Here is a 13,156-nt window from a genome sequence, read left to right as displayed (position 1 = left end):
GATTGATATCTGCCCAACGGTATTCTTAAAGTGGAAACCCAACCTGCTCCCCCTCCCCCCTTCTAAAGCCTATCTATCTACCCTGTGAAGGGAAGACGTGTATACTTATCTATTTTTAAAGCGTTCTGGTCTGGTCACATGATATCCCCAGCGGCCGGCTTTAGTGAAGAGGAGAGACTTTCGGCAACCGCTGCAGAGCTTGGGTGGTGACCTCATCCATAGGCTTACTATGGGGCATCCGTAGCCAACTATCCCTCCTCTACACCGAAACAGCCATTGACAGCTGATCTTGTTATCGGAATAGGTAAGTGCACACATCTTTCCTTTAGGGGTAGATAGAATAGTGTTTAGAAGGGGGCTGGAGCAGATTTAAGCTTAGTTAGGAATAGGCTGGACTTCCACTTTAAAGGTCCATCACCAGATGTCACCAGTGTGAGCTGGAAGTGCAGGATGAGAGGATTGCTGCCTCTCTCTCTCAGGTAAGTACTGATTGCAACTGCAGAGATCATCTTTGCTTTTGTCCTTCGTGGCTTTTTACATAAAATGAACAATCAAAGCCAGCCTGGCTGTGTAAAACTCTACAGATCTATTGATACTTGATGACTGCAAAATCTCGTGCTCTGTGAAGTAGATCTAATCTTTAGGAGAGATTTTCAGGAAGAATCAAATATAGCAAATATAGTTTTCTGTGTTGACATTTTTGACACAACGCACAAAGGCTTTTGGTATTTCTATATTTTAAGTATCAAGACGCTAGAAATGCTTATTTAAAGAGCTGCGATTATTTAGGTGCCAGTAACTGTAGTCAGAAACATACATTACAATTCAATTAATATATCCAAATATTTCAAATTTAAAAAGACAGAAAGGAAAAGTAGGGATTTGTTAAAAACATGGAAACATTTCCTGTTAGATATCTACATTGTGAAATTGGTTACAGTGGTGTGTTACTGTATGTTGTAGCAATCCGACATGTTTCGCCAATTGGTAGGCTTCCTCAGGGGATATACACTACCACACCAGAACACATAAATGGAATACAAAAGTAAATATATAAAGTATGATGTAGCAATTCAACCTGTTTCGGCATTTGGTAGGCTTCCTCAGTGGATATGTGCTACCACACCTGAACACATGAATGGAATACAAGAGTAAATATATACAGTATGGTGTAGCAATCCGACAAGTTTCGCCATTTTTGGTAGGCTTCCTCGGGGGATATGTGCTACCACACCTGAAAACATTAATGGAATACAAGAGTAAATATATACAAAACAATGTTTTTTCTTTTTTACAATGAAATGAATGCACATCAAAATCAACATCAATTAAGCAATGACTATGTAACTATATATATATATATATATATATATCAAATTAATATATATATATATCAAATTAATTCATCACATCAGAAAATACTCAAATAAGCAAAAATGACATTTGAAAACATAATAGACACAGGGGTTGGTGCAGGGTGTCTTACCGGGGTTAGCAAATGGTTGTGTAAGCGCTGATCCACAATGATTATGTACAAACAAGGGGTTCAAATCCAAACTCAACAACCAGAAGGAGTGAAAGGGGAACGGAGGATCTCTCCCTATGGTCCAAGGGGGGAGCTGTAGTAAGGTTAGCCGCAGGAGGAGTACTCCAGACACACAAAGGGCTAAGAAATGCAAATTTAATGCAAAAGACTTATTAGTACTGAATAAATCTTTTGCCGATTATATATGTGTGATATTTGTGGCATTAAAAACGTTTTGGAACAGCTGTAAGACAAAAAAAAAAAAAGATTCACTTTATGAGATGCAATAGTGTGGTTGAGTAATTTTAGGTATCAGAACAAGAGCAGAGCTGTGACAACCACCACTGACCCCTTACCTAGCTGGCATATAAGGAGACTCCGTCCACTCCTGGCTGGCTCGCCAAAAACTGTTATGGATTTTTCTGGCCGAGACACTGCAATTGCAGAGAACAGATATGAGACAAGACACCCAGCCCTTTCAGCTTATCCATTCTACCAGATTTATTTTATTGAATTCTATTTTATACAAAGAAAGGGGGGGTGGTATTAAAAACCAGCAAATAGATAAATTTCACATTTCATAGGTCGGCAGCTATCTCTAAAAGTTGCAAAACGAATACCTTGTGAAGTTACTGTGTCTCTATAAACAGTAATATTACACCATCTGTAATTATGTGTGATGTGTAGTGACCTAATTATAGACATTTCATGTTGATGCTACAATATTTATCACAAACACTATCGATGAAATGACGTTAACAGTACAGTATATAGTTATAGTGCCTTGAAAAAGTATTCATACCCCTTGAAATTTTCCACATTTTGTCATGCTACAACCAAAAACGTAAATGTATTTTATTGGGATTTTATGTGATAGACCAACACAAAGTGGCTCATAATTGTGAAGGGGAAGGAAAATGATAAACAATACAAATAAACATATGAAATGTATGGGGGGGGGGCATTTGTATTCATCCCCCTTTACTCAGATACCCCCCCCAACTAGTAAATAGAATCCACCTGTGTGTCATTTAATCTCAATATAAATACAGCTGTTCTGTGAAGCCCTTAGAGGTTTGTTAGAGAACCTTAGTGAACAAACAGCATCATGAAGGCCAAGGAACACACCAGACAGGTCAGGGATAAAGTTGTGGAGAAGTATAAAGCAGGGTTAGGTTATAAACAATCTCCCAACATCTCACGGAGCTCTGTTCAATCCATCATCGGAAAATGGAAAGAGTATGGCACAACCGCAAACCTACCAAGACATGGCCATCCACCTAAACTGACCAGCCGGGCAATAGACATGTGCACAGCCAAAAAATTTGTTCATTTTCGTTTCATAAGTTTATTATTTTTTTTTTTGTTTTTCGGGTCATTCATTATGATCGCGATTCGTAAATTCGAACATTCATTCATTTGTACATTTTTACATTTGTACATTCGTAAATTCGTAAAATCGTACATTTGTAAATTAGAAAATTCGGAAATTTGTGAATTCAAAGTTTGAAAATCCAAAAACCCGAAAATTCAAAAATCTGAAATAGTAACTAACTATTAAATGATAGGTATTGTAATTTCCTTTCAGATTTGGCTGTCAGTGAACGTAATGCCGCGTACACACGAGCGGACTTTCTATCCTACTTGGTCCGGCACACTTTCCGACGGACTTTGTCCGCCAGGTGCGCCGGACTTTAAAACGGACGGACTTGCCCACACACGCCGGGACTTTCCGGCGGGCTAAGTCCGCCCGTCTTTCCGACGGACTTTCGCCGGAGTTCCGGCGGACTTTCAGAATGAACGGACTTGCCCACACACGGACAAGTCCGTTCATTTTGAACGTGACTCAGGTGCGACGGGACTAGAGAAGGATGTCAATCTTGCCGCTTTTATCGGCGAGATTGACACCTTGCTAGCCCCGTCGCGGGGCATACCAGGCCCTTAGGTCTGGTATGGATTATAAAGGGGAACCCCGCTACGCCGAAAAAACGGCATGGGGTCCCCCTAAAATCCATACCAGACCCCGATCCGAGCACGCAGCCTGGCCGGTCAGGAAAGGGGGTGGGGACGAGCGAGCGCCCCCCCCCCTCCTGAACCGTACCAGGCCGCATGCCCTCAACATGGGGGGTGGGTGCTTTGGGGGAGGGGGGCGCCCTGCGCCCCCCCCCCCAAAGCACCTTGTCCCCATGTTGATGAGGACAAGGGCCTCTTCCCGACAACCCTGGCCGTTGGTTGTCGGGGTCTGCGGGCGGGGGCTTATCGGAATCTGGGAGCCCCCTTTAATAGAGAAGCCAAGAGAGCCAAGAAGCCCAGAAGTCCGGACCTCCGCTCGCAATAGAGCTACATGAAGAGAGCGGAGGGGCCGGCCGAAGACCTGCGACACCGGGAGAAGAGGCCGGAGAGCGGAGAAGAACCAACCGGACGCCGGGAGAAGATGAAGCGGAGGGACCCCCGAAGCCGGAAGAAGACCCCCGAAGCCGGAGGAAGATCCCCCCCCCGGAGCTGTTTAATAAAATATTTTAAAAACCTGTGTAGTGTGTTTTATTACTTACACTTTTTTCCTAGGTAAATGGGTAGGGGTACCATGTACCCCATACTCATTTACATAGGGTGGGGGGCCGGGATCTGGGGGCCCCCTTATTAAAGGGGGCTCCCAGATTCCGATAAGCCCCCGCCCGCAGACCCCGACAACCAACGGCCAGGGTTGTCGGGAAGAGGCCCTTGTCCTCATCAACATGGGGACAAGGTGCTTTGGGGGGGGGGGCGCAGGGCGCCCCCCTCCCCCAAAGCACCCACCCCCCATGTTGAGGGCATGCGGCCTGGTACGGTTCAGGAGGGGGGGGGCGCTCGCTCGTCCCCACCCCCTTTCCTGACCGGCCAGGCTGCGTGCTCGGATCGGGGTCTGGTATGGATTTTAGGGGGACCCCACGCCGTTTTTTCGGCGTAGCGGGGTTCCCCTTTATAATCCATACCAGACCTAAGGGCCTGGTATGCCCCGCGCTCGCCGCAATAGGAAGATTTGTTTTTCCTATTGCAGCGAGCGCGAGATGCAATACCATCCCCTCGTGTCGTATTTGGTCTGTCGGACCAGCCTACACACGAGCGGGCTTTCCGTCGGACCAGCACACACACGAGCGGACTTTCCGCCCGAAACTGAGTCCGACGGAAAGATTTCAAACATGTTTAAAATCTAGGTCCGGCGGGCTTTTGGGAAGAAGTCCGCCGGAAAAGTCCGCCGCCGCCCACACACGGGCGGATTGTCCGGCACACTCTGGTCCGCCGGACCAAGTATGCCGGAAAGTCCGACCGTGTGTACGCGGCATAACACATACAAAATTTATCCGAAGTTATGAATTATCCGAAAAAAACGAATGCCGTATCCAAAACGAATGGAACGTAACAAATTAATAATAAATAATAATAATAATAAAACGTTATTATTATTATTGTTATCTATTATTATTAATTCATTACATTCCATTCGTTTGGATACGGCATTCGTTTTTCCGGATCATTCATAACTTCGGATAAATTTTGTATTTGTTACGTTCACTAACAGCCAAATCTGAAAGGAAATTACAATACCTATCATTTAAAAGTTACTAGTAATAGTTAAGTTATTATTAGTTAACTATTATTTCAGATTTCTGAATTTTCGAATTTACAAATTTACGAATTCACTAATTTACTAATGTACGAATTTAAGAATGTCCAATTTTATCGAGTTTACGAATATTCAGAAAAAATTTGTTAAACGGGTTTTTGTTAATTCGGATATTCCCTAATTAACGAATTTGTCGAAATTAGTTGAAAAACGAATTGAGGAACGAAACAAATTGCACATGCCTACCGGGCAAGGAGAACATTCATCAGAGAAGAGCCAAGAGGTCCATGGTAACTCTGGAGGAGCTGCAGAGATCCACAGCTCAGGTGGGAGAATCTGTCCACAGGACAACTATTAGTCGTGTTCTCCACAAATCTGCCCTTTATGAAGAGTGACAAGAAGAAAGACATTGGAGAAAGAAAGTCATAAGAAGTCCTGTTTGTAGTTTGTGAGAAGCCGTGTGGAGGACACAGCAAACATGTGGAAGAAGGTGCTCCCCCAATGTGCATCTGACTTAATATCTATTTCTGTGACTTCAATTATTTAAATCATTACATTTTGGGGATACTAATTTGTTTATGATAATAACATTAATTAAAAAAAAAATCTGGTGCTAGATCGATATAACTGAACCGCCTCAATCATGCAAACGCTCGCTTCCATTTTGTAATAATAATAATGTTTGTATTTCTCGGCAGGCAGTCTGGGCATATGTCGGTCGACATTTTGAATTTCAGCTCTGAGATTGTCACGGCGCAGGAAATGAGGGTGGTTTGGTCCTGGATACCGGAACGGTTTTCCTTGTACCCCCCTGTCCTGCTGTTCTCTACGCTGGAACACGGCTATAGCTTACAGAGGTCAGTAATCAATAGTCACATATCTGAAAAGCAGATGAAGGCGTTGTCAGGGGAAGTACTGTGATGTCTGTGTGATAAATACCTAGTAATGTGTAACACACATTACTTAGCATGCTCCACTTCACATGGCGAGATACACGATATTGTCAAAAGTATTGGGACACCTGCCTTTACACGCACTTAAACTTTAATGGCATCCCAGTCTTAGTCCGGAGGGTTCAATATTGAGTTGGCTCCGCCCTTTGCAGCTATAACAACTTCAACTCTTCTGGGAAGGCCGTCCACAAGGTTTAGGAGGGTGTCTATGGGAATGTTTGACCATTCTTCCAGAAGAGCATTTGTGAGGTCAGGCAGTGATGTCGGACGAGAAGGCCTGGCTCACAGTCTCCACTCTAATTCATCCCAAAGGTGTTCTATCGGGTTGAGGTCAGGCCAGTCATGGACCTTGCTTTGTGCACTGGTGGGCAGTCATGTTGGAACAGGAAGGGGCCGTCCCCAAACTGTTCCCACAAGCTGGGAGCATGAAATTGTCCAAACTGTCTTGGTATGCTGACACCTTAAGTGTTCACTTCACTGGAACTAAAGGGCCAAGCCCAACCCCTGAAAAACAACCCCCACACCATAATCCCCCCTCCCCCCCACACCATAATCCCCCCTCCCCCCACACCATAATCCCCCCTCCACCAAATGAATTGGACCAGTGGACAAAGCAAGGCCATAAAGACATGGATGAGCGAGTTTGGGGTGGAGGAACTTGACTGGCCTGCACAGAGTCCTGACCTCAACCCGATAGAACACCTTTCGGATGAATTAGAGGGGAGACTGCGAGCCAGGCCTTCTCATCCAACATCAGTGCCTGACCTCACAAATGCGCTTCTGGAAGAATAGTCAAACATTCCCATAGACACCCTCCTAAACCTTGTGGACGGCCTTCCCAGAAGAGTTGAAGCTGCAAAGGGCGGAGCTAACTCAATATTGAACCCTACGGACTAAGACTGGGATGTCATTAAAGTTCATGTGCGTGTAAAGGCAGGCGTCCCAATACTTTTGACAATATAGTTTATATCAAGGAAGCTTCTCTTCGACACCTCCATGATGCCTTGCAAGCCAACCTCAACACAAACAGTGATAATTGTATATCTAATTGCAGATTTTATGCCCACTGTGAAGGGTTTGAACCTACCGTCTTGCTCATCAAAACAACTACAAGCAAGGTAATCAACAGCGCCAATAAAAAAAGCTATGAAGTTTTTATTTGTTGCTTTTTCCTTTTTTTCTTTAGTGCCAACAAACTCTGCAAACGATACATTGGCCATAGTATTGATGGTTATTCATTTTGTTTGGAGAGATCTGAGGATGGTATCTCTGTGTTTCGCAGGTGTTCGGAGCCTACCTCTCCACCGACTGGAATGAACGGAGGAAATGCTGTGGACAAGTGGCCACCTTTTTCGGCACTGGAGAATGCTTTGTGTTCACCGTAAGTTGTCCCAGATGTAGTTACAGGAGGCTGTAAATATATTTTTTGTATCTACATATACAGTATCTCACAAAAGTAAGTACACCCCTCACTCACATTTGTGTAAATCTTTTCTCCTATCTTTTCATGTGACAACACTGAAGAAATGACACTTGTCTACAATGTAAAGTAGTGAGTGTACAGCTTGTATAACAGTGTAAATTTGCTGTCCCCTCAAAATAACTCAACACACAGCCATTAATGTCTAAACCACTGGCAACAAAAGTCAGTACACCCCTAAGTGAAAATGTCCAAATTGGGCCCAAAGTGTCAATATTTTGTGTGGCCATCATTATTTTCCAGCACTGCCTTAACCCTCTTGGGCATGGAGGTCACCAGAGCTTCACAGGTTGTCACTGGAGTCCTCTTCCCCTCCCCCATGATGACATCACGGAGCTGGTGGATGTTAGAGACCTTGTGCTCCTCCACCTTCCGTTTGAGGATGTCCCACTGATGATCAATAGGGTTTAGGTCTGGAGACATGCTTGGTCAGTCCATCATCTTTACCCTCAGCTTCTTTAGCAAGGCAGTGGTGGTCTTGGAGGTGTGTTTGGGGTGGTTATCATGTTGGAATACTGCCCTGCGGTCCAGTCTCTGAAGGGAGGGGATCATGCTCTGCCTCAGTATGTCACAGTACATGTTGGCATTCATGGTTCCCTCAATGATCTGTAGCCCCCCAGTGCCGGCAGCACTCATGCAGCCCCAGACCATGACACTCCCACCACCATGCTTGACTGTAGACAAGACACACTTGTCTTTGTCCTCCTCACCTGGTTGCCGCCACACACGCTTGTCACCATCTGAACCAAATAAGTTTATCTTGGTCTCATCAGACCACAGGACATGGTTCCAGTAATCCATGTCCTTAGTCTGCTTGTCTTCAGCAAACTGTTTGCAGGCTTTCTTGTGCATCATCTTTAGAAGAGGCTTCCTTCTGGGACGACAGCCGTGCAGACCAATTTGATGCAGTGTGCGGCGTATGGTCTGAGCACTGACAGGCTGACCCCCCACCCCTACAACCTCTGCAGCAATGCTGGCAGCACTCATATGTCTATTTCCCAAAGACAACCTCTGGATATGACGCTGAGCACGTGACCTCAACTTCTTTGGTGGACCATGGCGAGGCCTGTTCTGAGTGGAACCTGTCCTGTTATACCGCTGTATGGTCTTGGCCACCGTGCTGCAGCTCAGTTTCATGGTCTTGGCAATCTTCTTATAGCCTAGGCCATCTTTATGTAGAGCAACAATTTTTTTTTTCAGATCCTCAGAGAGTTCTTTGCCATGAAGTGCCATGTTGACATCCAGTGACCAGTATGAGAGAGTGAGAGCGATAACACCAAATTTAACACACCTGCTCCCCATTCACACCTGAGACCTTGTATTACTAACGAGTCACATGACACCGGGGAGGGGAAATGGCTAATTTGGACATTTTCATTTAGGGGTGTACTGACTTTTGTTGCCAGCGGTTTAGACATTAATGGCTGTGTGTTGAGTTATTTTGAGGGGACGGCAAATTTACACTGTTATACAAGCTGTACACTCACTACTTTACATTGTAGCAAAGTGTCATTTCTTCAGTGTTGTCACATGAAAAGAGAGAAGAAAAGATTTTAAAAAATGTGAGGGGTGTACTTACTTGTGTGAGATACTGTATATAAATTGTAGATGCGTTACACACAGAGTGATATATTTCAAGCATTTCTTTCTTTTAATTTTGATGATTGTGGCTTACAGCGAGTGACACCCCAAAATTCAGTATCTCAGAAAATTAGAATATTGTGAAAGTTGAATATTGTACACTCGAGGGCTCACACTCTAATCTGCTATATAAATCAAAACACCTGTAAAGGTTTCCTGAGCCTTTAAATGGTCTCTCAGTCGGGTTTAGTAGGTTACACAATCATGGGGAAGACTGCTGACTTGACAGTTATCCAGAAGACAGTCATTGACACCCTCCACAAAGAGGGTAAGTCATAAAAGGTCATTGCTAAAGGACCTGGCTGTTCACAGAGTGCTGTATCCAAGCATAGCCATGGAAAGTTGAGTGGAAGGAAAAAGTGTGGTAGAAAATGGTGCAGAGCAACAGGGATAACCGCAACCGTGAGAGCATTGTGAAGCAAAGACCAATCAAGAATTTGAGGGGAGATTCACAAGGAGTGGACTACAGCTGGTGTCTGTGCTTCAAGAGCCACCGACATATCCAGGACATGGGCTACAACTGTCCAATTGTCAAGCTGTCAAACCACTCCTGAACCAGAGACAATGTCAGAAGCGTCTTACCTGGCCTAAGGATTAAAGTAAATTTTTTCATTTCATTTGGAAATTGCGGTCCCAGAGCCTGGAGGAGGAGTGGAGAGGCACAGAATCTAAGTTGCATGTGGTCCAATGTGAAGTGCTCTTCATGCTTCCCTCTGCTGACCAGCTTTATGGAGATGCTGATTTCATTTTCCAGCAGGACTTGGCACCTCCCACACTGCCAAAACTACCAATACCTGGTCACATGATCATGGGATCACTGCGCTTGATTGTCCAGCAAACTCTCCTACCTGAACCCCATAGAGAATCTGTGGGGAATCGTCAAGAGGAAGATGAGAGACACCAGACCCAACAATGCAGAGGAGATGAAGGCCAGCAACCTGGGCTTCCATAACACCTCAGCAGGCTGATCCCCTCCATGCCACGCCCCATTGATGCCGTAATTCATGCAAAAGGAGCCTCAACCAAGTATTGAGTGCATACTATACTGTACATGGACAGACTTCTCACTAAGACAACATTTCTCTATTGAATATCCTTTTTTTTTATTGGTCTTATGTAATATTCAATCTTTCTGAGATACTGAAACTTGGGGTGTGCTGTAAGCCATAATCATCAAAATTAAAAGAAAGAAATGCTTAAAATATATCACTCTGTGTGTAACGCATCTATGTACAATATACGAGTTTCACTTTTTAAATTAAATTACTGAAATAAATGAACTTTTTTGTTATTTTACATTTTTTTGAGATGCACCTGTATATGAACCGCTACCAATGGGAGCTGCTTCCAACTCATCAATCCAGAATTAGATTCCTGTTTCCTTACAATTGTACTCATTATGATCTCAATTAATTGTCAAAAAATTAATAAAAAGGTACAGATGTTAAAATGATACAATTAAAAATCAATTTATATGAAATAACGCAATTCATAATTATATCGCCATCTTGTGGTCGATTCAATAATTACACCCTACCACATACATCAATTCATGATGGGAAGCAGTTTCCATTTACAATTTTAATGTCATACATTAATTATAACGTGCCAATATATTTATGATCGTTACAGTTGGTATAAGCAAACTCTTAAAAGGCTCAGCTGTGGCAGATTTTTATCAATTGTATGCACAGGGAGCTATATATGTAGATGTCTTAACAATATGGGTACCACCGGGGCTTTTTTTTTTTTTTTTTTTTTCTTTTAAGCGGGAACGCAGGGGTTCTGTCACCTCCCTGTGTGTATGTAATGGCAAGGGGTACTAGAGTGTGCTGGAGGGTCTACTGATGCTGGCTGCTGCGGGATCGATGGTCACTGGGGGGGGGGTCTATTGCTGTGGGGGGGTCCAATGGTTGCTGTGGAGGTTTATTGTTGCTGGGTGGGGATTATTGTTGCTGGGATGGATCTACTGTTGAGGGAGGGGTCTATTGTTGCTAATGGGGGGTCTGTTGTTGCTGGGGTTGGGGGTATTTTTAGTGGTGGATTTAATGTTGCTGAGGGGGATCTCTTGTTGATTGGTACTATAAGGTGGATAGGGGGTGGAACCAAGGGACAGTGCTCAGAGGTAGGTAGGGGGTGGTACCAAGGTTGGTGCTCAGAGGTGGGTAGGGGGTGGTACCAAGGTTGGTGCTCAGAGGTGGGTAGGGGGTGGTACCAAGGGACGGTGCTCAGAGGTGGGTAGGGGGTGGTACCAAGGGACAGTTTTCGGAGGTGGGTAGCGGGTGTGATCAAGGGACGGTGCTCGGAGGTGGGTAGGGGGTGGTACCAAGGTCGGTGCTCAGAGGTGGGTAGGGGGTGGTACCAAGAGACGGTGCTCAGAGGTGGGTACGGGGTGGAACAAGGGACGGTGCACAGAGGTGGGTAGGGGGTGGTACCAAGGGACGGTGCTCAGAGGTGGGTAGGGGGTGGTACCAAGGGACAGTGCTTGGAGGTGGGTAGAGGGTGGTACCAAGGTCGGTGCTCAGAGGTGGGTAGGGGGTGGTACCAAGGTACGGTACTCAGAGGTGGGTAGGGGGCGGAGACAAGGGGTGATATGGAAGGAAGGAGTACCTGCACCTATTCCCTGAAAATAAAAAAAAGCCCTGGATACCACAAATGTTTGCCATATTATTTATGCTATGATTATTTCCTATAATCGTCAGCTCCATCTAGTGCCCATAATGCAGTATTATTTTTTTTACAGTTTTTGTTTTCCCTCCCCAGGTCCAGCCAGAGATGGAGAGGTACGAGTGGGTCGTGGTGAGGAAGCCGGAGATGGTGAAGGTAGCCCCGCCTTCCCCACGCTCCAGACCTCGCTCCTACTCCCACGGTTCCCGTATAGCTTTACCCCCGCTGCGTCCTCATTCATCGAGTATGAGCTCTGCGCCCAGCAGCCCCTCGGAGTCCTCCAACTTTCTGACCGTCCCCATGGAAGGAAACCCAAGCCGGTTATCTCCGTTCCTGTCCGTCCGTCACTTCCAGCTGCCTTCCAAAACTGCCTCCATGTTTATGTCTGGCAACAGCCAAGGTTTTATCATAGGTAAGGTGGATGGAAACCATTACCGAGGGCACAAACCCATACCAGCCAACAGAATTCTAGGACAGTGATGGCGAACATTGGCACCCCAGATGTTTTGGAACTACACTTCCCCGTGATGCTCCACTACACTGCAGAGTGCATGAGCATCATGGGAAATGTAGTTCCAAAACATCTAGAGGTGCCAATGTTCACCATCACTGGTCTAGTAGAACCATTTCGTATAGCTGTGTTTCCTTCAGTATGCTCTGTAGCGGTGGTAAAGGGTTGGTCCTCCAAAAATCTGTGTTCTAGTGTTTGGCAGATGATGGGAGGGTTAAGGCACCTGATTGGCTTCTTATTTCTCTTGGGAATTCCAAGTGGTCAGATTTCTGCTTTCACCCCTCTAGATCTTCACATTTGAGGCAGCAACTCCATCACTCTTTTGGACTACATCCAGAGAATGCAAAAAAAGTAGACATGGGCCCTAAGCAGGAACAGATGGTACAGCATGATGGGGGTGGCGTGATGGCGTCACACACTGTATGCAAGGGCTGCTGTTAGAAATCACAGAGCCCCGTACAGCCTGTCTCACAGGCCCCCCTCAAATGATATTTTCACCAAAATGCCATGGACCCAAAGTGATGCTTCGCAGCCATAGCAGAAATTTATACCCTCATCGATCGAACAAGACCCATTCAGGTGAAAAGCATTGCTCTGCAAGTGCCGCCCAACCCACGTGCAAAGCAGTTGCATAGTGCGGGGTTAAAGCAGGCGGTGAAGAGGCAATATCCCTCCTCACTGCTTGTCAAATGTTTTCTGAAGAGTGATCCAAATGCTGACTGCTCTTTAGAGAGCAAAGCAAATTTGAACGAGTACTTAATTTTGTAAAAAAAAA

General features: G+C 45.1%; 1 protein-coding gene across 1 annotated transcript in view; it reads left to right on the top strand.

Annotated features, from left to right (window-relative positions):
* LOC141113714 (TBC1 domain family member 24-like) overlaps positions 1 to 13,156 on the top strand; it is a 38,651-nt gene that overhangs the window by 22,286 nt on the left and 3,209 nt on the right. The window contains exons 3-6 of the mRNA XM_073606989.1: positions 5,828 to 5,986; positions 7,137 to 7,200; positions 7,365 to 7,463; positions 11,967 to 12,282. Coding sequence (XP_073463090.1) covers positions 5,828 to 5,986; positions 7,137 to 7,200; positions 7,365 to 7,463; positions 11,967 to 12,282 — 638 coding nt within the window. The remainder of the gene's footprint in view (positions 1 to 5,827; positions 5,987 to 7,136; positions 7,201 to 7,364; positions 7,464 to 11,966; positions 12,283 to 13,156) is intronic.

The sequence above is a fragment of the Aquarana catesbeiana genome, linkage group LG12, assembly GCF_042186555.1.
Source record: "Aquarana catesbeiana isolate 2022-GZ linkage group LG12, ASM4218655v1, whole genome shotgun sequence".
Taxonomy (NCBI): domain Eukaryota; kingdom Metazoa; phylum Chordata; class Amphibia; order Anura; family Ranidae; genus Aquarana; species Aquarana catesbeiana.
The sequence above is the reverse complement of the archived record's forward strand: the minus strand, read 5'-3'. Positions and strand labels throughout refer to the sequence as shown.